At 43.0% G+C, this 26,284-nt stretch overlaps 1 protein-coding gene across 1 annotated transcript in view; it reads left to right on the top strand.

The window, feature by feature from the left end:
- LOC139415380 (A-kinase anchor protein 12-like) overlaps window positions 1-15,617 on the top strand; it is a 67,452-nt gene extending 51,835 nt beyond the window's left edge. Inside the window, exons 3-4 of the mRNA XM_071163487.1 lie at window positions 6,851-11,566; window positions 14,745-15,617. Of these exons, the coding sequence (XP_071019588.1) occupies window positions 6,851-11,541 (4,691 nt within the window). The 3' untranslated portion in view covers window positions 11,542-11,566; window positions 14,745-15,617. The remainder of the gene's footprint in view (window positions 1-6,850; window positions 11,567-14,744) is intronic.
- Window positions 15,618-26,284: the final 10,667 nt, after the last annotated feature.

The raw sequence follows: 26,284 nt of genomic DNA, 5'->3' as shown, positions 1-26,284 counted from the left end.
TGTGTGTGTGTCACACCCTGACCATAGTTTACTTTGTATATTTCTATGTTTTGGTTGGTCAGGGTGTGATCTGAGTGGGCATTCTATGTTACATGTCTAGTTTGTCTAGTTCTATGTTCGGTCTGATATGGTTCTCAATCAGAGGCAGGTGTTCGTCATTGTCTCTGATTGGGAACCATATTTAGGTAGCCTGGGTTTCACTGTGTGTTTGTGGGTGATTGTTCCTGTCTATGTGTTTTCACCAGATAGGCTGTTTAGGTTTTCGTTACGTTCTTTATTTTGTAGTGGTTGTATTGATTCGTGGTTTACGTTTGTTTATTAAAACATGGATCGCAATCGACACGCTGCATTTTGGTCCGACTCTCCTTCTCATACAGAAAACCGTTACAGTGTGTGTGTGTGTGTGTGTGTGTGTGTGTTTGTTTGGGTGTGTATGTGTGTGTGTATATATATATATATATATATATTCCATGTCAGATTATATTTTCATTTTTTGTATTCAAATGGAATGGAGTAGAACAGCAAATACACACATGGCCACTGTGCCTGCTACTCCTCCCCATTTCCATATGAAATAGCCATTGAGTGCTGTTCAGGGGAGGGCAGGCCCACAACAATGGCCGGAGTTGAATGGAACAGCACTTCACATTAGTGACTGTTCCCTCTGCTCTATACAATACATATCTGTTTATTTTATGTGATGATAAAAGGCTCATACAATACAAATATTTGTTTTATGTTTTCTTTCACAGTGATAGCGACTCCGACTGGGAGCCCCCGGTGCCAAGCTGCCCGCTCTACCTCTGCCCCCAGTGGTGTTCATATGCCACAGTTCATTACTGCAGGCATGACTGTGCCTCAGGGCCAAAAGGGCACAGCATGGAGGCGTCGTTGTGTTCTGTGTCGCATGAACTGCACCACTTGTTCAGTTTGCCTCTGCTTTACATCAGAAAGAGACTGCTATGGGACAGGGCACAGGCAGCAACATATTGTGTAGAGGACTTCCAAAGGGTGTACTGTTTTTTTTATTTATTATTTTTCTAATATTTTTTTAAACATCCGCTAGCAGTCCTAGGCAGGTTAATAGCTGTAATGGGAGAAAACTGAGGATGGATCAACAATGTAGTTACACAACAATACTAACCTAATAGACAGAGTGAAAAGAAGGAAGCCTGTACAGAATACAAATATTCCAAAATGTATCCTGTTTGCAATAAGGCACTAAAGTGAGACTGCAAAGAATGTCAAAGAAATGGTTTGAGGCAAAACCACACAACACATCACTGAGTACCATTCTTCATATGTTCAAGCATTTTGAACAATTTCATAAAAACATGTTTTCACTTTTCTATTGAGATATTGTGTGTAGATTGGTGCGAGACATTTTCTAATTCAGGCTAACACATCAATGTGGAATAAGTCAAGCACTCCGGGTCGCATTAGGCATGGATTTGTTTAGGGTGCATTACGGCCACGAAGGGGATGCCGCCGAGAAACTCGAGGCATTATCAAGTGCTTGTCAAATTGTGAATGAGAGACTATTGGAGTGTGTACAGCTTGCACACACAAAAACAAAGCAGAGCTCATGCCTTTCAAGCAACTTTTTCAGATCAACAGTCTCATCATGCAGCCTTACAATGTATTGAAAATCAAAACATATAGCCCAATTGTTGTAGAACAATTAAAGATACATTAATAACTCTAAATTAAGCATATACGTAGGAGTACCTATTTCTTAACTGCTCAAGACAGAATAGCTGTTTGGAGAAAATATGTATTTTATTCAGCTTTGTTCAGTTGTATTCTTCATACTATAAAATAATGCCACGGAATATTAGACAAATCTTGTCTGCTAAATTAACCTGTGTAGCCCACAGCCATTTGGCATAGCCACATCAGGATCTAACATAAGGACAGCTCAGAGTATGTTGGGTTCTGAGAATAGGAAATATACTTATTCATGTCACTAAGGTAGAGAGGGTAATGGATAACGCTTATATTATGTCAGGATATGTTATTGCTAGCCATCAGGGATCCTCTGGGAGGAGACGAGATACAGTCTGGTACCAGTCCCTTTGAGCATGGTGAAGTTATTATTTACACTTCGGATGGTGTATCAATGCACCCATTCACTACAAGTATACAGGCGTCCTTCCTGTTGGTTGGGGAGGAGTGAGCACTTTGGAGCAGAGGTCAGGTCAGATGAAGTGAGGATGAACAGATATCACTAAAGGTTCTGTCTAGCAACAGAGATGCATTGGCTGTTCAGATGTGTAGGAGGAGACTCGGCATAGGAGAAAGGGTTAAATACAAGTGCTCGTGTGAATATGTTTTCGTCGATTCAGCTGATTGATCCTTTGGGGAGAATAAACTTGGTATAAGCTTTCAGTGGCCGAGTTCTTAATATAATCATTAGAACCTAACAATATGCTATAATTTTTTTCGAAAAGGGACTACATTTTCTACATATCATGCTTCTTTTAAACCTGTCTAAAATAAATAATGGATTTATTGTGAAGGTGTAGGCTATATTACATGGATTTATTAGACTTTTTAAAATGGCTTGTAGGCTGTGTGGAAGCCAGGAGATGATAAATTTGTTTGTTAATTAATGGTCAATTACTGTGAGAACGACTTTTTGTGACTACCACAGCCCTAGCCTCACATATCTCTCTTAAAATATAAATGTTTTTAGGGATATACGGTGCATTCTGAAAGTATTCAGATCTCTTCCCCTTTTCCATATTTTGTTATTATTATTATTGGATTTTTTGAAAATGTATTACTAATAAAAAACAAATACCTTATTTACATGAGGTTGAAGGAGTTGTACGTAGAGCTCAGATCTGGGGAAGGGTTCCAAAAAATGTCTGCAGCATTGAAGGTCCCCAAGAACACAGTGGCCGCCATCATTCTTAAATGGAAAAAAAATGGAAACACCAAGTGCTGGCCGCCTGGCCAAACATAGCAATCGAGGAAAAGGGCCTTTGTCATGGAGGTGACCAAGAACCTGATGGTCACTGACAGAGCTCCAGAGTTCCTCTGTAGAGATGGGAGCACTCCACCAATCTGCAGCACTCCACCAATCAGGCCTTTATGGTAGAGTGGCCAGACGGAAGCCACTACTCAGTAAAAGGCACATGACACACAACTTAGAATTTGACAAAAGGAACCTAAAGGACTCTGACCATGAGAAAAGAGATTCTCTGGTCTGATGAAAGCAAGATTAAACTCTTTGGCTTGAATGCCAAGCGTCAAATCTGAAGGAAACCTGGCACCATCCCTACGGTGAAGCATGGTGGTGGCTGCATCATGCTGTAGGGATGTTTTTCAGTGGCAGGGACTGGGAGACTAGTCAGGATCGAGGGAAAGATGAAGTGAGATACTTGGTGAAAACCTGCTCCAGAGCGCTCAGGACCTCAGACTGGAGCGAAGGTTCACCTTCCAACAGGACAATGACCGTAAGCACACAGCCAAGACAACGAAGGAGTAGCTTCAGGATAAGTCTCTGAATGTCCTTGAGTGGCCCAGCCAGAGCCTGGACTTGATCCCGATCGAACATCTCTGGAGAGACCTGAAAATAGCTGTGCAGCAACACTCCCCATCCAACCTGACAGAGCTTGAGAGGATCTGCAGAGAAGAATGGGAGAAAGTCCCCAAATACAGGTGTGCCAATCTTGTAGCGTCATACCCAAGAACACTCAAGGATGTACTGAGTAAAGAGTGTGAATACTTATTTATTTATACATTTGCAAAAAATGTATAAACATGTTTTTTCTTTGTCATAATGGGGTATTGTGTTGAGAAAAATATTTTAGGATAAGGCTATAACATAACAAAATGTGGAAAAAGTCAAGGGGTCTGAATACTTTCTGAATGCACGGTATATAATTAGTTTAATTTCAATTGAAACTTTATGCTCCAATGTCTTATGTCTTTAGTTTAACGTTCCTTTTGATATATTACCTTGTGTATTTCACATTCTTTCATCCCTTAGAGAAATTGATGAGAGATTTTTCATTAGTTGGCTCGAAAAAGATAGGATTATCTTCAGACATGTATTAAAAACTAACATTAGCAAGGTTGTCAGAGGGAAAATTATTCATATTGAACTGTATTCTAATACTGTTGTTTTATGGGTATATTGTGTGTGTGTGTGTGGTGGGGGGTTAGGGGCATGTGTTTTTGAGTGTTGATCTGGCAGATAGACAGTCAGAAGAGAGAGTGACAGGGTCACTATGAGGATATGAGCATGTTTGTCTGATTAAGAGACTGTGTGTGTCTCCCAGTCTGGGTGTGTATCTAGGTAAGGTGATATCCATTAATTAAAAATGCTCGGAGCTTTCCCCTGCTGTAGGGGGATGTCACAGGAAAGGGGGCCTCAGAGGTTTACAGAGCCTGTGACTCAGTGCGGTCTTAGTGCCAGCATCTGTCTGGTGGTAAATAAACAGCCGCGAAAAGTATAGCTCTCTAGGCAAGTAGTACGGCCTGCAATGTATCACAATATACTCTACTTCAGGCGTGCAAAATCTAGAGACTTCCTTAGATTTCGTGCACCAGCTGTTTTTACAAATATGCACAGACCGATTTTTTTGCTGTAAGATAAGGTTGCAGAAACATTATGTACAAAATAAGTTACAAATAACGCAAAAAAAAACACATTGGTGAGGTGCCCGTAAAACTGCTGCCTTTTCTTTTGGCGCCATTTTATAACCTAAACAATAGAGAATATACGTCTTACAGTAGATGCATGAGTGGATAAGGTCAGCTATTATTTTGGAAAAAGCAACACAGCCGAGAGGTTTACAGTATACCCTTGTCTGTAAGCTTTCTTTGTTTTGAGACTGAATCTTTGTTCAAGCGATGGCAATGGAATTGCTTTCATTGTGAAACATGCTGCAGTCTCCTCCAGGGCTTGTTGTTGGCTGGTGTCAATGATCAAATCATTCTTTTTTAAATTTAATCTATCAAATGATTGAATCCACTCAGGGGGTCAAAATCTCTCAGCTATTGTTTTTGTAATGTGGTGATCTTAAAATGTTGAAGATGAAATCTTTAGATATACAGTTGAAGTTGGAAGTTTACATACACTTAAGTTGGAGTCATTGAAACTTGTTTTTCAACCACTCCACAAATTTCTTGTTAACAAACTATAGTTTTGGCAAGTCGTTTAGGATATCTACTTTGTGCATGACACAAGTAATTTTTCCTAACAATTGTTTACAGACAGGTTATTTCACTTATAATTCACTGTATCACAATTCCAGTGGGTCAGAAGTTTACATACACTAAGTTGACTTTAAGCAGCTTGGAAAATTCCCCAAAATTATGTCTTGGCTTTAGAAACTTCTGATAGGCTAATTTATATAATTTGAGTCAATTGGAGGTGTACCTGTATTTCAAGGCCTACCTTCAAACTCAGTGCCTCTTTGCTTGACATCATGGGAAAATAAAAAGAAATCAGCCAAGACCTCAGAAGAAATTGTAGACCTCCACAAGTCTGGTTCATCCTTGGGAGAAATGTCCAAATGCCTGAAGGTACCTCATTCATCTGTACAAACAATAGTACGAAAGTATAAACACCATGGGACCACACAGCCGTCATACCGCTCAGGAAGGAGACACGTTCTGTCTCCTAGAGATGAACGTACTTTGTTGCGAAAGTGCAAATCAATCCCAGAAAAATAGCAAAGGACCTTGTGAAGATGCTGGATGTATTAGGTACAAAATAATCTATATCCACAGTAAAACGAGTCCTATATCGACTTAACCTGAAAGGCCGCTCAGCAAGTAAGAAGTCACTGCTCCAAAACCACCATAAGTAGCCAGACTACTGTTTGCAACTGCACATGGGGACAAAGATCATATTTTTGTGAGAAATGTCCTCTGGTCTGATGAAACAAAAATAGAACTGTTTGGCCATAATGACCATCATTATGTTTGGAGGAAAAAGGGGGAGGCTTGCAAGCCGAAGAACACCATCCCAACCGTGAAGAACAGGTGTGGCAGCATCATGTTGTGGGGGTGCTTTGCTGCAGGAGGGACTGGTGCACTTCACAAAATAGATGGCATCACGAGGCAGGACAATTATGTGGATATATTGACGCAACATCTCAAGACATCAGTCAGGAAGTTAAAGCTTGGTCGCAAATGCGTCTTGCAAATGGACAATGACCCCAAGCATGCTTTTAAAGTTGTGGCAAAATGGCTTAAGGACAACAAAGTCAAGGTATTGGAGAGGCCATCACAAAGCCCTGACCTCCACGCTATAGAAAATGTGTGGGCAGAATTGAAAGTGTGTGTGCCAGCATTGAGGCCTACAAACCTGACTCAGTTACACCAACTCTGTCAGGAGGAATGGGCCAACATTCACCCAACTTATTGTGGGAAGCTTGTGCAAGGCTACCTGAAATGTTTGACCCAAGTTATACAATTTAAAGGCAATGCTACCAAATACTAATTGAGTGTATGTAAACTTCTGACCCACTGGGAATGTTGAAATAAATAATTCTCTACTATTATTCTGACATTTCACATTCTTAAAATAAAGTGGCAATCCTAACTGACCTAAAACAAGGAATTTTTACTAGGATTAAATGTCAGGAATTGTGAAAAACTGAGTTGAAATGTATTTGACTAAGGTGTATGTAATTCCGACTTCAGCGGTACATTATATCAGTTTTATATTTTTTATTGTTTTCTACCCATTTTCCTTCTGCCCTGACAGTCTTGTTTCTAGTCTGGTTCCACCCTATGTGCCTGTGTGAGAGAAAGAGTGCCTGCTGGTTTTTGTTTGTGGGAATGTGTATTACCTCAACCTAAAGATGAATACTTATCTCTGTCATTTCAGTTGATGGCGTGTCCGTGTCTTGGAAGGAGGAGGTTCTTGAGACGATGGGCTCCCTCCAGGCTGTGGTTGCCTCTCAGGTGAACAGAGAGGAGGAAGAGAATGAGTCTCCTGATGCCAACAACATCACCAGGCCTGAAGAGAAGGTTGTTGAGGAGAAACCAGGCGAGGCCAATGAGGTGGGCTTCAAGAAGATCTTCAATTTCATCGGCTTCAAGTTCACTCTGAAGAAGGACAAGAATGAGAAGACTGACCCGGTGCAGATGCTGAAGTTGATGGACAAGGAAGTGGAAGGAGGGACTAAGGGGTCTGAGGAAACTAAGGAGGAAGCCGCCACGGCAGAGGAGGGGAAGGCAGCTGAGCCAGAGACCGCCACTGTTGAGGCTGACTTCTCTGAAACCACAACTGAGGCTGCAACTCCAGTGGATTCCCCATCTCAGACTGTGGATGGAGAGGCTGCAGAAAAAGAGCCCTCGGACCCAGCTGCAGCTGCAACTACCCTACGTGGCCAGGAGGCCCCCCTGTCCCCCTTCAGAAGGTTCTTTACACAGGGAATCTTCTCCAATCAGCGCAAGAAGGCAAGTATCAAAAGAACCAAAGAGAAGGAACCAAAAGAGAAAGCTGCTGAGGATAAGATAAAGGAGGGAGAGGAGAAAGCAGAGGCTGGGGTGGAGGAGGAGCGTGAGAAAGCAAAGAAAGAGGTGAAGGAGGTGGAGCCAGTGACAACACCAGAAACTGAGACACCTGAAGTATCTGCGAAAGAGATCAAAGAGGAGATCCAAGCCGAATTTGCCATGGAAACCTCAGAAGCTGCTGTTACTGATGACGCCAAACAAGAGGAGGAGAATGTTGAAGAAGCTGTGGAATCAGACAAGGCCCTAGTTGAGGTCACCACCGAGACTGAGCTTTTCTCATCCCAGAAGAAGGTCAAGGCCCAGGGTAGCCCACTGAAAAAGCTGTTTAATGGGGCTGGCCTGAAGAAGCTCTCTACAAAGAAACAGAAGAAAGACAAGAAAGATACGGAGACCAAGCTGACCGAGTCTGGGGAACAGGCGGCTGAACAGCTCCACTCCTCTACAGAGTCGGCAGAGGTCCAGAAACCTGACTTTGGGGCATCATCTCCAGAGGAGTCTGGTGAGCATGCCATTGGGGTGGAAGCCACCCAAGCTGAGCCCAGCCAAGAGGCTGATGAGGAGGTAACAAGCTTAGACGAAGGGAAGAAGAAAGAAGGTATCATGCCCTGGTCCTCCTTCAAGAAGCTGGTGACACCCAAGAAACGAGTCAAGAGGCCCTCTGAGAGCGAGGACGAGGCAACTGTTGAGAAGGCCATGTCGGCCACCCTGTTCTCCACTGACAGTGCCGTGTTTGTGGATAAAAAGAAAGAGGAGCCGGAACTCCCTGAAGAGGAGCCAAAAGCCAAAACCACAGAGGACCTGGATGGCACCACAGAGGACCCCAAAAAGATGAAGATGGACACCTCACTCTCCTGGGAGGCCCTGATGTGTATGGGCGGAAACAAGAAGAGGACCAGGAAGACCTCTGACTCTGAAGATGAGGAGACCAAAATCGAAGAGGAGACACCACCAACTGGGGAAGAGCAGGTTAAGACAGCAGTCTCTCCTTTAGGCAGCTTTGGAGAGGCAGATCAGGAAAACACAGTGTCATCCCCCGAACCATCCACTAGCCCCGCCGCAGGAGACTCCACATGGGATACTCTCAAGCGTCTTGTCACCCATAGAAAGAAGCCCAAAAACGAGGAGAGGACAGATGAATCTGGTGGTGAACAGGTAATCTCAGACAGTGAAATTCCCAAAGAAGATTCCTCCTTCTCTCTGAGGAAACTCATTCCCGGACGCAGAAAGAAGAAGCTGCTTTCCTCCAATCTGGGGTCCGGCGAGGAAGATTCCGACACACCAGCCGTGGTCCCTCTCTCAGAGTACGACAACGAGCATGCCGAGAGTAAAGAAGAGGCTGAAGCTGAAATGACAGTGGAGACGAAGGACTCTGAGGAAGCGGCACCAATCACTCAGGTCCAATTGTCCATTGAAGAGAGATCCCCCTCTTGGATCTCAGCCCCGGCTGTCATGGAAAACCTCCAGGAGATCCCACATGATCAGCTGAGTGACATCCCAGAAGAGGGTGCCGCCACCCCCAAATCTGCTGACACCACCATCGCAGAGGACATTGCAGAACAGACCTTAGAGGCAGTCCCATGCCAAGAGCAGGAACCTGAGTTGTCTGTTGCTGAGGTGACTGCATATTCTGATGCCAAGAACATTTTAGAGCAGATCCCAGAAACAGTCACTTGCCAGGAGCCTGAGGTGTCTGTTTCCGAGGTAACTGAAGAGATGATCCCAGTCACGTATGGCAAAACCACCCCTCTGCCCAATGAGCCTGAGACAGAGTCTTTAGAGGTCCCGCAGGAGGCTGTGGAGCTGCTCAGTGATCTTCCAAGCCTGACTTCTATGGAAATCATAGAGATCCAACTGGAGGAGGCTGCTTCCATCCCAGAACCCACACCACCGATCAAGTTCACCGAAACCAAATCAAAGGTTGTCTTGATGGTGCATGAAGAAATTGAGGGTTCTGCCATCTGCACTGACCTGGGCACCAAGGAGATCACCAAGGTGGCTGTGGAGAAGCTTGTAATTCCCACCATGGAATGTCTACCTGAGATCAGCAATGGTCTGTCCGCTGAGATGCCAGTAGAAGATAAGGCTGACCCAACTGAGGCGGCTGACGCTAATGAAGACCCAGTATTCAAGGCTCAAGTGGAGCAGGTCGAAAGCATATTCCTGGAGCCGCCACTAGAGAAAACTATTGAAGACATCCCAGATCCTGATATAGCCACTGAGGGTAAAGAGCATGAAGATGAAAAGGTTGCCACAATCAATAATATCAAGATGGAGGTTGAAATTGTTGAGGCCCCTGCGGTGAATGAGAACATCGTGGACCCCATTGTACCAACTGTCGAAGACTCCATTGCCGCTAACATTGTGGATGGCTCTGAGGCACCTGTCATTGAGGTCAAAAGTAAAGAAGAGATGGCCGCTGCCAAAGAGATTGCTGCTGTAGAGGAGGTGAATGAGCCTGCTGCCCAAGAAATGGTCACTTCACTAACTGATGCCAACCAGCCCACAGTCACTGAAGTGTGCGAGGCAGCCATTGTTGCCCCTGCTTTAGAGTTTGCCATTGTAAAGGAGACCACATACCTCGTCTTCCCACTGTCCGAGTCCTTGGAAACCCAGAAGGTGGAGGTCACAGAGGCTGTGGCAGTGGAAAAGCTCTCAGTGGCAGTTGCCGAGCCCGCTGGCGATGACCAAATTCAAGTGCAGGTGACTGAGGTTGGCATTACAGAGGCTGAAGAGACAAAGGAGGCAGAGGCCATGGAGGAGACGGGCTTGGTCATTGCTCAGGTGGTTATCCAGAGTGCTGTGGAGAAAGTGTCTGAAGCAGAGTTTGAACCCAAAGCGTCTGCCTCTGCCACTGCTACCATCACAACTGAAGATGCACTACCAGTCCAGGCGGTAGCAACGATAGAGAAAGAGATTGAACTAGTAGCAGAGGAGAAACCTGTCATTGCTGAAACACCTGTAGTCCAAGTTGAGGAACCAGCACCAGAAACCCCAACAGAGGTGTCTACTACTCCAGAGGCACCAGCCAAGGGTGAAAAACCACCAAAGGAAGTCCACGAGGCTGTCCAGGTCATTGAGACCGTTCCAGTCACAATTGAAATCACAAAGAGTATCATGGAAGAGGTTACCAAGGAGGTGGAGTATGTTCTCAAAGAGGAAGGAGAGGAAATTAAACATGAAGTGGAATTAAAGCAAGCAATGGAGGTCAATGTAAGTGTGGAGAAAGTTGTAGAGGTTAAAGTTGTAACAGAGGTGGAACAGACAGAGAGTGAGACAGATGGAAAGGGAGAGGAGGAGATCAAAGAGGTAGAGGGCAACATTGAGGCATTAGAGGTTCAGGAAGTTCCTCAATCTGAGGTAGAGGAAGTAGTTAAGGAATTCCAACTTGAGGTTCAACAAGCTGAGGTAATAACGGTGGTTCAGGAAGTGATAGCAGAGGTTCCCACTCCAGAGACAGCTGAAGAGAAGTCAGAAGCAACGATTGTGACAGAAGAGACACCAGTCCCAGATGCCCCCACAGAGACTGCTGAAGCCCCAGCCCAGCCAGAGGGGACAACTGCAGAGGTCGTAGTCCCACAGGCAACAGAGATCATTGAAGAGGCAGAGGAGGAAATCATGGTGGAGGTGGTAGAAAAAGATGCCATTGTAAGCTCACCAGAGACAAAGGAAGCGCCGGCCAAAGAAGACACAACAGACCCTGAACAAACGCCAGACACCCCCACCCCTGAACCCACACCAGATACCCCCGCCCCTGCTCCAACTGTTGCCGATGTTGTCGAAACAAACATGAAAGACGACAGTGCCGCAGTTCAGGGACACGTATCGGATGGCCCCCAGACAGTACTGGAAGAGCATCAAATATGTGTTTCAATAGAGGCTGGGGCTGCCATCCAAGATGCCCCCGTTAACAGCATGGAAGAGGAGGTTGCTGTTGCCATGGCTGTGACAGTTGCCAGCCCAGCGGAGGCAGCGGCAGAGAAGGCGACGTCGGTGAAGTGTGCGGAGGTGATGGTGCAGGTGATTAAGGAGGTGGTGAAGGAGATCAAACCTGTCTCCTAAGAGCTTACAGCAGCATCGTGAGCAGGTGAGCAGTCTATATTATACAATTACCTGTTTTAAGCAATGAGTGGATGTTGTCAAAGAGTTCCAAAAATATTTCCCCATAATTACTGTAAATGCATTTAGTTCATGTTAGTCATCTGATCATTGTCATTGTCTTCTACTACAAGAAAGTGAAAGAAAGCATTTTCTTGTGTTTTACCAAGGTATCAATTCTAGATATGTTATTATGGTTATTTTATTCCACTAGGAAAGAAAGAGTGATAGAAAAGAGTACACACATTTATTTTGTTGTTTCCAGAATTCCTTTGTCGGGTATCACACAATATCCTCATGGTGGCTTTTTAAAAATAACAATGGGCCCTATTTTTATTAGGGGGAAGGGAGAGTGAGAGAGAGAGAGAGAGAGAGAGATGTAATCTACAATATATCCCAAAAAACATTCTCCACTCAGACACATGAGTCATAAAGTTATTCTGTTTTGAACTACTCTGAGTGCTCAAAGTATAACATCTTAGAAAGATCTAATAGAAGAAAATTCAATCACTGAATGGACTTTTCTAGATAACTCAATTGCCTAATTGCTATCCACAGGATGGGAGATGGAGACCAGTTCCCTTTCAGTCAGCACTCTCGGTACAACACAACTTTGGGGAGTCAGACTCTCGCGACTTTGACAAGTGTAAGCGTTAGGCTCAGATTCATTAGTAGAATTTTCCCACTCTTCACCTCGATGTGAGCAATAACGGTTCACGCTACTAAAAACTACATTTTTGGGAACACAAGACTATCTAACTTTGCCCCATCCAAACTAGCCATCCAAAAAGTATTGTGTATCCCACATGTGATTTCAATCATTCATGTCCCTCCTCCACATTCAGACAGTTGTCTTCCGTGTCTTGTCGCATAAACTGAAATTAGGTGAACTATTCAAATTTTTGCAACCAGGAATTGGCGGAGCGATTTCTGCATAATGTATCCTTCAGGGATGGTTCTTCTGTCGGAGGCCCAGAACGACTGGTACAGTCAATAGGGAAGGGTCTACGTTCCATTCTAGACCTTCGTACCCTAAACAAGCAACTCAGGGTTTGCACATTCAGGATGCTCACAAACCAGAAGCTGTTATGGTCCATGCGTCCCGGCGATTGGATCACCACAATCAACCTGAAGGAGGCATATTTTAATGTGCCCATGTACCCCAGTCACAGGAAATGTTGGAGGTTCCATTATGAGGCAATAGCCTACGGGTTTTTGGTCCTGTTGTGCGGTCTGTCCCTCTCGCTTCGTGCCTTTTTAAAGGTAGTGGAGGCAGCTCTGGCACCCATGAGGGGCCAGGGGCTGAGTGTGTTGGCCTCTCTGGACGATTGGCTGATAGCAGCAGAGTCAAGGGAACAAGCGATGTTGCACACATCCAGGCTAGTGTTCCATATTCAGTCTCTAGGTTTTATTGTAAACCAGAAAAAGAGCTGTCGGACCCCGTTGCAGTGCATTCTGTTCCTGGGTCTCGAGTTAGACCTACATGTGAATCACAATTTTTATATCCATGCAGAGGCCTTCCTCACCTGGCATAATAAAGGTATGGGAGGCTCTTAGAGATTTACCCAGAAAGACTCACAGCTGTAATCTCTGCCAAAGGGGATTCTAACATGTAATGACTTAGGGGGTTGAATACTAATCAAGACGTGTTTTGTTGTGTGTTTTTTTAATCTTCTACAAATGTTACAATTTTTCTAAGGGGTGTGATTACGTTCGGAACGCACGGGAGCATCAGCAAATCAACATAATTTAGTTGAGAGGGCCGGGCCCAGACTATTCAGTCTGCAAGGGCACCCTCCATGAGAGGGCTGTATGTGTATAAGTGACAGGCGTTTGAGCTCTGGTGCCAAGACAAAGGACTTGTTCATTTTCAGTTCTTTGTGAGAGACATCCTAGTGTTCCTACAGGAGCTTTACGAGCAGGGTCGGGCATTCTCCACACTGGGGGCCCAACCCCTGGTTGTTAGGTTCCTTAAATGTGTGTGCTGTCTCAGTGCGGTCTCTAAACCTATTGTGCCAACATGGGATTTGGCTATGGTTTTGGAGGCGCCCTTTGAGACTCTGGAGTCGGTGGATCTTAAGATTATCTCCTACATGACCTTTCAGCTCATGGCTTTGGCCTCAGCTAAACGTGTTGGGGACCTGCACGCGTCACCCATATACCCTTCCTGTACTCAGTTCGCCCCTGGCAACGGTAAGGGGACGTTGCATCCGAATGCTGCCTTCTTCCTGAAAGTCATGGTTATGTCCCACAGGTCTTTAGATTGAGCAATTTCCCTTTGCTTCTGAAGAGCAACAGAGGTCACATGCCCTGTGTCCAGTACGAGCTTTGCGCACGTACATTGAGCGGACCTGGGATTTCCGGTTAGGTGACCAGCTTTTTTTCTGTTTTACCAGCTCACGGCAGGGCACTCTCTAAGCGTCTCTCCCACTGTATTGTGGATGCTATCTCCCTGGCAAATACCAGAAAGGGCCAAGGGTTACATAGCGGTGTTTCGCGCCCACTCCACCAGGTGTCTGGCAGCGTCTAGGACATTATTTAAAGGGTTGACTGTAGGGCATATTTGTGCTGAGGCGAGCATCACCACTCACATTTGTGAGGTTTTATTGCTTGGATGTCACTCCTCCCAGCGTAGCCCACAGCATGTATACAGCTAGGACAGGAGAGGCAGCGTGTCCCATGTGCACAATACCCAACTACTGCATCTTGAGGGGTGGAGGTCTGGGTGGTCTGCCATGGGCCATTTAATTTGGTATCCGTTGGGGCCAGCTTGGGGCGGGATTCTAGTTCCCCAGAGTAGTGTTGTACCACGAGTACTGACTGAAAGGGAACGTAATGTTATGAATATAACTACTGTTCCCTGAAGGAGGGAAATGAGGTACAACACCTGTTTGGCCCCGCACCGCCCATTCCTAGGCTCTGTGAAATGCAGTACTGAATTGAAGGAATTAATCCGAGCATCACGCTTATCACCTGTGGGTTTTTTTTATCACCCATGATTTTTGGCCTGATTTTTTTTCTTCAATCGAAGTCGCTAGAGTGCATCTGCCCATAGTTGTGTTGAACCTTGTTTCCCACCTTCAGGGAACAGTAGTTATAGTTATAACGTGTGTTTCCAAGGATAATGGTATCCATTTACTAATAACATGTATTTCTCTCTACCTCAGCTGTAGATGCAAGATGGTTGACTGGAAGACCATGTCCTGACCAGGAAGGGAGTGATAGTGAAAAAGGGAGTGAGAGAATGCTCTATGGAGAAACACACTGAGACTCAGCTCCAACCCACCCTGCCCAGAGTGACTGAGCGACAGCTTCACCCCTCTCCTTCCCCCCTGCCCCCTTCACCCCCTGCCCTGCAGCACCAGCCCCTTTACACAGAGGTGACCCCTCCCCACCCCTGGGGTGAAGCATCAATCCCCCTAAACACACACCAAGCCACTGTCCTAGTCCCACACATCTGAAGCTTCCCACCTGGCTGATAATCAATGTGATGTACGCTTCCTGTCTTGATGAGCTTCCATCGCCCTTGCTGCAACTCGGGAGTATTCTGTCCCCTGGAGAGTGTGGTGTGTGTGTGTGTGTGTGTGTGTGTGTGTGTGTGTGTGTGTGTGTGTGTGTGTGTGTGTGTGTGTGTGTGTGTAAAGTGAGTTTGAGAAAGTGTGTGTGTGTGGTCTTAGAGTTGGAGGATTATTATCTTGTTTATTGTATTTATGAGTATTTTCTCATTCTCCCCATCCTTTATCTTTTCTATTTCTGATTGTATAGAATATGTGCCCTATTTTCTCATATATATGTAAGACAATGTCTGGATTATGCAGAAATTCTACCTTAACAATGGTACAGATGTGATTTCAATGGCAGGGTCCGGTATCATTGATTACAGAGGACTTAATGTGAATAGACAGGGTGTGAGGTGAAAGCCAATAGAAGTGCAACAATCTTAAACTTTAACCTTTGACATTGTACTTACCTTCAGCTTTCAGCCTGACAATATATTTTCTGCTCCTACTGTAGATAAAACATACTTCACTGGCTGACTGACTGTGAAAAAAGTATTGTTACTTTCTGAAATATATGGTGTGTAGAAATACAATAAAACACTATAATACACTACAATGCAAATTTTGCTGAGATAACAAGGCCTAGGAGGATGTAAAGTTGCATAATGGTAAAGGCCACGTACTCTCATGCAATGTCATGCTAATTGGCCACATAGTGGCGCTATAACAAGCGATTGAAAAGGGAAACGCCCCTCACCCCATGTGACCTAAAGTCCTGAAATTCAGTACATAGGTCCCTCCCCTCACAAGGAACAAATTTGCCTCAACAACACATAATGGTCTCCATTATGAATTATTTGCTATTTTTAATTTTGTGGAAAAACACTCGATACTCCTCTGACACTGAATGACCGATCTCCACAGAACTTGGTACATGGCATCTACGAACGAATTTAGGAAAAAACCAAGGCTAACAGTTCTTCGATAAAGGGTATCTATATTATTATGAAGGTAAGTTCATGTTTTCATTATGAAGATTGCATTTACACTGATTTGTATATCTAAATAACTAGGGTTTGAAATGTCACCCTAAGGCTTGCTTGATACAGTGTACAAGTACGCCAATAGTTTTTCCAATAATGTGTTTTAAGAACAAGAGTACTAATGCATGCGCTGTGTAGCGTTGATATAGTCCATCGTAAAGGTTATTTCTCAACAGTTTACATCTGACACAAACATTTCTAAACCATCTTGAGTGGCGCAGCGGTCTAAGGCACTGCATCTCAGTGCTAGAGGCATCACTACAGACACCTTGGTTCGAATCCAGGCTTCATCACAACTGTGAGTCCCATAGGGTGGCGCACAATTGGCCCAGCGTCGTCAAGGTTTGGCTGGTGTAGGCCATCATTGTAAATGAGATTTGTTCTTAACTGGCCACAACGGTGATCTTTTAAATGAGCAAAGTAGGCAATGCATCTGAAGTTAAGTTAAACAAAATGTTTAGCTATTTCAGTAATGTTTATATGAGGCGAAGTAGTGTGAAATTCTGTCATAAGCTAAATATAAATCGCTGCGCTCTTGGCCTTAAGTAACCAATGGCGTAAATTAGGCCAAATTTTACCAGAGCGAATATCGACCAAGGGTCTTGGAGTATGTGTTCATGTAGGATAATTTTTGCCTAGAGAGAATGAATGGTGATGTACCATACATTTTCTTTGTTTGATGGCAATGTCAATAAATAACATAGTCATAACATAATAACATAGACCTTTGTTTCCAAGTATGCATGTAACAGTTAAACTGTTATGGTTGTTACTGTCATTCCAAAAGCATTACCAACATTTTCTATCTTCAGAGTGTTGCCAAGTATGGTACTATGTTGTAGAAAAAATGAAGGGAAGCACTGCTAAGGCACACAATAGTAGGTTTTGGTCGACAAGAAGGTGCACTTTCGTAGAAGGGTACACTGGTAATCAAAAAGAAAGGAGGACCAAGGGCACTCTTCACATATTTAATTAAAATGCCTTCATTTCTATGACATGTTCAAGGGAAACAAAGGTGAAAAAAGACAACGCGTTTTGTCTGCGTGGCCTTCGCCAGGGAGTACAAAGATTTGATAAAACCATGTCCTCTTTTGAACAGCTTTTTCCAATCAACCCTGATTTGAAGGGGGTGAGGTTACAAAATTCATTGGACAATACCTAGTAAGCAATACTATACACATTAAAAAGTTAAATACTGTTGATATGTTATCAAAATGCAAATAATGTCTAGAAGTATCAGAACCCATAGAAAGGTAGTTCTAACCTTGAATATAACTGGGTAAAGTAGCAGTGGCAATTTTAGCATGTAAATCTCGGTGGGGCAAACTACCCCAAAAAGTTTTAGATGCATGCCAGCAAAGCCACTACACTACACAGCACAACACTAAACAATACATTAATTGAACTATGACGGAGACAAACGGTGCCCAAAAACTGTCCCAACAGCAGTCCCAACACCTTACTACACCTGGCTATCAGCGGAGCCTTGTCTGGCAGCGAAACAGTTAATTCAACCTCATTTTTTGCCTTTAAAAAAACATAGCTGAAATGGCTGATTTGCTTAAACAAATGTGGTTTCTACTGACAATTGAGATGTACACACTATGGCATAAGGGGACGACAAGTGGATAAGAGGCAATCTGTAGTTTTGATTAAGACATTAATTAAGGATTGGACCCTTTCAATTTCCACCTAAAATTACATACCCAAATCAACTGCCTGTAGCTCAGGACCTGAATCAAGGATATGCATATTTCTGATACTATTTGAAAGGAAAAACTTTCAAGTTTGTGGAAATGTGAAAAGTATGTAGGAGAATAACACATTAGATATGGTTCAAGATAAAACAAACAAAATAACACGTTTTTTTGAAACGCAAAAGGAAGGCCATACATTAGGAATATGGGTGTCATTTAGATGTTGTCCAGAAGATGGCGGCAGTGTGTCTGCATCAGACGGATTCTACATAATATTTTTTTATCCCTGGTGTCCCTCAAGAGTTTTCCCAAATATACCCAAGTGTCTGAATTGGTCAATTGATAAATTCCCAAGTATGTAACTATAGAGAACATGCAAAAATATTATGGTAATACATTTTTTTCATTTACACACTTCAAGCAATGTCATACATGATGGATAATTAGCTTCCCTACATAAAAGACACTAACCTTCACACATCTGGATGTCCGGACGGGGTTAGTGTGGAGCCAGAGACAGCCAAATGGTCAGACTGAAGGATCCAGATCAGTTAGAACTCAAGTTTACTATTACTTATTTGATTTAACCTTTATTATAGCCAGAGATGAGCATCAACCTTTTTACTGGTGAGCCCTGCATCAATACATCAAATAAACAAATAAACATATTATACAGAGTATGGGGAAGAACTAATTGAGCTATGCATAATGCAAACTCCTCTTCGACCAGTTTATTTTCAATGGAGAATGAATCCCGTTGCGCGTGGGCTTAGCACAATGGCCTTTTGTCATATAAAGGGCCATCACATACTCATGTAAAGCCCAGCTCATTGGCTAGTTAGTTATGTTTCAAAACGATCGGTGGTCATTGGACCAAGATACAGTCAATCAAGTGAACACCGCCTGTCTTATTGGTGCGTAATGTCTGTCCTTCATGGGCTAAAAGAGGTGTTGTGTAGCCGATACTTAATGTAGAATGGTGAAACAAAGTTTGGTTGCCTTCTAGAGTGTCTGAGGATTGCACAGAAATCGAACTTGACTGGGTAAAGCATGGTATAGTGTTTATATTTCATCAATTGTTTTGATGCAAGTTGAGTCGAAATTCATGAGAAACGCTGTATACAACATGGATCATGATAGGATATAAAAAATTATTTTATCAAACAAAACTATGCTACATTTTATCTCGAGGACCCTCAGGATGACAAATCAGAGCAAGACTACTGAATGGAAGTACATGATTTACCTTCAGAGGTGAATGTAATCAAACCACTTGATAAGTGTTGTGTTGTTGTGCACTATCCTCAATCAATAGCATGGTATTTTTTTTGCTGTAATAGCTACTGTAAATTGAACACTGCAGTCAGATCAGCAATCATTTAAGCGTCCTGCCCATACAATAATTGTCTTTGTCCCGGAAAGTTGGCTGTTGTTTACAATGTCAATTCTAGTCACATGATTGAATATTGGTAAAAAACTGTCCCAATTTCGGGACACCGATCCAAAGCAAGCTAGGACGGACGTAGTTAATATGTTTAGCACTTTTGAAGTTTAAACCGTCAGAATTCAGAACATAGGCCGTTCTTACAGTATTCTCCCTGTACACCAAGTCAGAACCGTAGGACAAATACAGGGGCATATAATGGTGAAAAGAAAATGAGCAGACAATGAAAGCTCTTAAACTATTTTACATTTCTCTAAAACAATCTACAGGCTACATGTGCACCACCAAGTCAGAACAGTCGGCTAAATTATGAGGGGGAAAAGGGACTACATTATTAGGGTGAGTCACATGGGCTACAAACAGCTTACTACACAACATACACTTAGTATTACTTTCCTAGCTACAGTATACATATCTCCCTGGCATATTACATAATGTATGCAGTAGTATACAATACATTTTTGAACTCCTCTTGTTGTACTGTGCTCACTTGAACAGGAAGGTGGTGCAGTGGTCCTTCGTGGGCAAATTCTGTCATCAGTCTGGCATTCTCTGGATTTGTTTTTTTCAAGACAACTGGGAACTCTGGGTGGGGACGAGGTGGGGACGAGGTCAAATCATGACATTAGTTATCTTCAGTTTGAATTGAAACTTGGAATTCCAAGTTTTCCCAGTCTGAGCTAGTTTCCCCCCCCCCCCCCCCCCCCCCCCAGATTTCCCAGTTCTCTTGAACTCCAGTTGTTTCCAGTTGTTTTGAACACGGCAAAAGTCATGCTGGATTGACCAATGCTGAATGTTTAACCTTTTAAACTTGTAAAAGAGACCACTAAACCCAGACTTGGACCACACATCCACTCCACTGAATAGCAGGCCAGTGATTGTTTGCAATGCTTGCAGTTAGGCACTGATTCCTTCCAAATCACTCATTGTTGAATTTGCGATTTCCAACTTTGTTGTGTAATGTTTATGGCCGATGCGCACTGATACTTTTCATCTATAATTTCTCTTCATATGACAAGGATTGATTAGCCAGTAGGTTGTCGACTTGATTCATGATGATGACTGCTAGCTAAGATTTTAAAATTATTTGGCCAATGACCTCCATCCTTCTTGGAAGGTTACTTCTAATGTAACTCTATGGCAGCTTGAATTTTCGAGCTCTCCCTGTAGATTTTGCGGTGACGTAGGGTCCCCATGAGTGACAGAACACTGATCCAACCACTTCGCAACTAGAGAACATAACCAACCCCTAGGCTCCGTATTTTCCGCTGGCTGCCCCACCACCACAGAAAACACTGAGCTAGGCTGAAACACCTGCATTTGGTAGCTGCCTTACTCAAGAAAGCAAAAAAGAGACCACGTTTGTGTACGGATTTATTAACTCAATTCTTTTAAAACATGTTTACATTGTCTGCAAACTTTTATATTTGACACGTATTAATGCCAAAATAACATGCAAAACAGGCAACAACAAAAAAACAAAAACCGGTAGGGCTTTTCCCTGAACGACGGGTCGCCACTGCAAAGAGGTTAGAACTGGCAGTGGTGTAAAGTACTTACCCCCAAAAACTACTTAAGTACTACTGTTATCTGTGCTTTACTTTATTATTTATATTCTTCACAACTTTTACTTCACTACATTCCTAAAGAAAATAATGTACTTTTTACTACATACATTTTCCCGGACACCAAAAAGTACTCTTTACATTTTGTATGTTTAGCAGGAGAGGAAAATGTTCCAGTTCACACACTTGTCAAGACAACATGCCTACTGCCTCTGATCTGGCGGACTCACTAAACACAAATACTTTGTTTGTAAATTATGTGTGAGTTTTGGATTGTGCCCCTGGGCCTCAGTACATTTAAAAAATAATACATTATTGTGCCATCAGGCTTTCTTAATATAAGCAATTTGGAATGATTTAAACTTTTAGTAAAGTATATTTTTGCAATTACATTAACTTTTTATACTTAAGTAGATTTAAAACCAAATACTTTTAGACTTTACTGGGTGACTCATTTTTACTTTTTATATTAAGGTATCTTTACTTCTACTCAAGTATGACAATTTGGTAGTCTTCCACAACTGAGAATAGGAGAGCCATCTATTTTTATAGTACACTAGATAACAGCGAACATGGGCCGCGGCAGTCTAAACATACCTGGAGGGCAATACAGCATTATGTCCACTAGGTGACGGCAAAGGGAACTCTCTCAACCCTACAGGAAAAGTGAGAAATCCATATCTTAATTTAAACTAGGACACTTAGTGGCCTGTAGTTTGTAAATCCCAAAACCTTCCCTTTGTTTTAGTTGTTTAAGACGGTCCCCTTTTCTAATTGAGGCCGGAACATGATCAATACCTAAATCTTGTAGGAAGGCATGGTCGCCATGGTGTAAGAACTTGTAGTGCCTTGCCATGGGGTAGTCTTCAATGCCTACCCTTATGGCGTACTTGTGTTCCATTAAGCGGTCTTGAAGGTGTCTCTTACTCATGGACGTTCCGTCCAACCGTTATAATAAGGGCTGCAGTGCTGCGGGTGCACAGCGGAGCGGCTCTACACCTCTTCTTAGAATGGTGCTTTGTCTTGCAAATTAATTATATTCTTCATAACAAACCAAATATAATATCATGATAATATCAGGCTACTTTTATACCAAAAACACCATGTAATTTCTTATGACAATTTAGGATGATTGTGCTGAAATGCTGCATTTTTTTCTTCATGCGCTGGCTGTGTTTGACTTCATCTTCTCTAAAATTCGATTAATTAGGCTAGTTAGTCACCTTTCCTTACATCATTCAAGAAGATCGACATGAAAATTCCCATGAAACGGATTGGGATAAAATGGTTAGTATGATTGCAGCATGGACGTTTCACCTGTAAAACGTGAAGAATTATCCTTCACGATTGACCGTGATGATGTCATAATTTACCATAAAATGGGCGTAATTTGGTGTTTTAGGATCTGAAAAATAAAACAAATTCTTACGGTATGTAAAGGCATAGGAAATAATGCAAGTTGGATGATGCAATGCATGTAACCTATATTCTAAAATTATTTTATACAATAAACTTCATGTTGGTACTAACGTTCATTCAGAAATTATGGCTTAATAATACAAAATGGTGCTCCGGTAGGCTACCAAAAAATACCACTAGACCACCGGTTAAAATAAAGGTAAAGCAATTTCCATGTGTGGTCAGCTGATGATTCCAGCACCATTTTGTTTGGGAAAGCGTCATGGCAAAGCATGGGAACTCATCTTGATAAATCTACACACATTAGGACTATAGCCTACCTGATGAGCTTCCCTGATGTTTTCCTGAACTTTCCAATACTTTTCCGATGCATTTCAGTAACAGCCTACTGACGTGATAACACATTTGACACCTTTCCAATAGACTATTCAAGTCATTTGACATATTTTATTGTTTAAAAAGTTCATGAGGCCTACATCGTTTCAATAGCAATATAGTTGAAACCACTATTGGCTTCATTCATTTACTGAATCTATTCTCGTAATTTTATGCTAGGCTACATGCTGATAGATTATTTTAAGTGTTATTGTAACAGTAGGCCTACCTACACAATAACCTCTTATGGGGTTACTGACCACAATCGATTGAATTAATGATAGTAAGTGTTGATACATTTATTTGGCCTTGGCGAGCACAGAACATGGAAGAAAACAGCGCTGCAGGAAGGGGTGCTGAAAGTGCTGCGGAAAAATTTAAATACATTTGCGTGACCCGAAACACTGGAGACCACTCGGAACCCATCTGTCCTCTTACACGGCTTTCCATCTGTCCTCTTACACGACATTCCCAAAGCCGGTTGTAAATCCGGATGGCCAGAACGATGAGCTCATCCAGAGTGTCAGGGTTGTCCCGGGAAGCCAGTTCACCCTTGAACGTCACCGAGTCTGTTCAGAATGTCTGAGTGAAGTGCCTCTGTATTAAAGGTTGACCGATTCATCGGAATGGTCGATTAATTAGGGTCAAATTTCAAGTTTTCATAACAATCGGAAATCGGTATTTTTGGACGCCGAGCCGATTTCCAATTTTGTATTATTATTATTTTACACCTTTATTTAACTAGGCAAGTCAGTTAAGAACACATTCTTATTTTCAATGACGGTTAACTAGTCTAACGCTCTAACCACCTGCTTCTCATTGCACTCCACGAGGAGCCTGCCTGTTACGCGAATGCAGTAGAAGCCAAGGTAGGTTGCTAGCTAGCATTAAACTTATCTTATAAAAAACAATCAATCAATCAATCACTAGTTAACTACACATGGTTGATATTACTAGATTATCTAGCGTGTCCTGCGTTGCATATAATCGATGCAACGCGGGGGCTGGTATTTAACAAAAGTGCATTTGCGAAAAAAGCACAATCGTTGCATGACTAACCATAAACACCCATGCCTTTCTTAAAATCAATACACAGAAGTATATATTTTTAAACCTGCATATTTAGCTAAAAGAAATCCAGGTTAGCAAGCAATATTAACCAGGTGAAATTGTGTCACTTCTCTTGCGTTCATTGTACGCAAAGTCAATGTATATGCAAGTTTGGGCAGCCTGGCTCATTGTGAACTAATTTGCCAGACGTTTACGTAATTATGACGTAATATTGAAGGTTGTACAATGTAACAAGAATATTTAGACTTAGAGATGCCACCCGTTAGATAAAATACCGAACGGTTCCGTATTTCACTGAAATAATAAACGTTTTGCTTTCGAAATGATAGTTTCCGGATTCAACCATATTAATGACCAAAGGCTCGTATTTCTGTGTGTTATATTATAATTAAGTCTATGATTTGATATTTGATAGAGCAGTCTGACTGAGCAATGGTAGACAGCAGCAGGCTCATAAGCATTTTTGTGCGTTTTGCCAGCAGCTCTTCGCAAGCACAGCGCTGTTTATGACTTCAAGCCTATCAGCCTAATGTCTGGTGTAACCGATGTGAAATGGCTAGCTAATAGCGTTTCAAACGTCACTCGCTCTGAGACTTGGAGTAGTTATTCCCCTTGCTCTGCAAGGGCCGCGGCTTTTGTGGAGTGATGGGTAATGCTGCTTCGAGTGTGGCTGTTGTCCATGTGTTCCTGGTTCGAGCCCAGGTAGGGAGAGGAGAGGGACGGAAGCTATACTGTTACACTGGCAATACTAAAGTGCCTATAAGAACATCCAATTGTCAAAGGTATATGAAATACAAATGGTCCTATAGAGTCCTATAATTCCTAATCTAAAACTTCTTACCTGGGAATATTGAATATTGCACTTTTACTTTCTTCTCCAGCACTTTGTTTTTGCATTATTTAAACCAAATGGAACATGTTTTAATATTTATTTGAGGTTAAATTGATTTTTATTGATGTATTAAGTTCAAATAAGTGTTCATTCAGTATTGTTGTAATTGTCATTATTACAAATAAAAATAAAACAATTGACAGATTATCGGTATCGGCTTTTTTTGGTCCTCCAATAATCGGTATCGGCGTTGAAAAATCATAATCGGTCAACCTCTACTCTCTATTCCAGCCGCTCTCAGCCGCGAGCGTCCGAAAGTCAATGGCGTAATCGGCTACGCTCCGGCTTCCCTGCTGAAGCAGTCTTTGAGCAGCGTTCCTGCCACTGATGGGGTGATCAGAAACCCTCATCTCCTAGGTGAACCTTTGCCAAATCAAACAAATGTCTGATTGTTGCTCCCATATGGCCGTGGCCCAGGCCACAGCCCGTCCTGAGTGCAAGGAGATGCCACTCTGGAACGCTCAGTGGGAAACGATGCCTGCAGCTCGAAGACCAGAGAGCATTGGAACAGGAACCCACAACACCTCTCAGGATTCCCCTCAAAGCCCTCCGGTGCCGGGAGATGAGGCTCCCGTAGTGAGGAAGAAGCTGAGCTGGTAGGGAGTGGAGGATTAGGAACAGCCACAGGTGCAGCAGCCCGTTGCTCCAGTCTGTCCTGTCTGCAGAGCCGACACAAGTTCTTAAATCATCCGACAATGCAGCCGCGCCTCATGGTGGCCAATCACAGTTCCACGGTGGGTGAGAGCCGACTGTAAATGGAGTTCGGCATGTTCCTCAGATGACTGAGAAATCTCTGCTGGGTCCATTGTTGGCTTAGGTCTATTGTTACAATGATGTTTGTAAAAACTCAAACCCAGTCACAGAGAAACACAGCAAGCAGAGGTAAGGGTAAATCCAGATCTTTACTTAAAGTCTTGACAAAAACAAGGCAACAGCACAAGAGTGCACTAAACAAAACAAGGCCTAAGCAAGGATCCAGGCCAACAGAGGAACCTAAATAGCCAGGCAACCAGGTGAACAGAAGGGGGAAACAAACACAGGTGAAACCAATAAGAAACAATCAGGGTAACCTGGCAACAAGGTAAGGGTGCCCTCCAGTGGTAACCTAAGGAAGCGCACTCAAAATCAAACAGAAACTGTAACAGATTGGACGCTGGGCATTCAGGATAGAAAGTTCAATCTTGGTTTCATCAGACCAGATAATGTTGTTTCTCATGGTCTGAGAGCCCTTTAGGTGCCTTTTAACAAATTCCAAGTAGGCTGTCATGTGCCGTTTACTGAGAAGTGGGCTCCGTCTGGCCACTCTACCATAAAGGCCTGCTTGGTGGAGTGCTACAGAGATGGTTGTCCTTCTGGAAGGTTCTCCCATCTCCACAGAGGAACTCTGGAGCTGTCAGTGACCATCGGGTTCTTGGTCACCTCCCTGACCAAGATCCTCCTCCCCTGATTGCTCAGTTTGGCTGGGCGGCCAGCTCTAGGAAGAGTCTTGGTGGTTCCAATCTTCTTCCATTTAAGAATGATTGAGGGCACTGTGTTCTTGGGGACCTTCAATGCTGCAGACATTTTTTGGTACTCTTCCCCAGATCTGTGCCTCAACACAATCTTGTCTTGGAGCGCTATGAACAATTCCTTCGACCTCATGGCTTGGTTTATGATCTGATATGCACTGTCAAATGTGGTACATTATATAGACAGGAGTGT

The sequence above is a fragment of the Oncorhynchus clarkii genome, chromosome 8 (genome assembly GCF_045791955.1).
Source record: "Oncorhynchus clarkii lewisi isolate Uvic-CL-2024 chromosome 8, UVic_Ocla_1.0, whole genome shotgun sequence".
NCBI classification, from domain to species: Eukaryota; Metazoa; Chordata; class Actinopteri; order Salmoniformes; family Salmonidae; genus Oncorhynchus; species Oncorhynchus clarkii.
The sequence above is the reverse complement of the archived record's forward strand: the minus strand, read 5'-3'. Positions and strand labels throughout refer to the sequence as shown.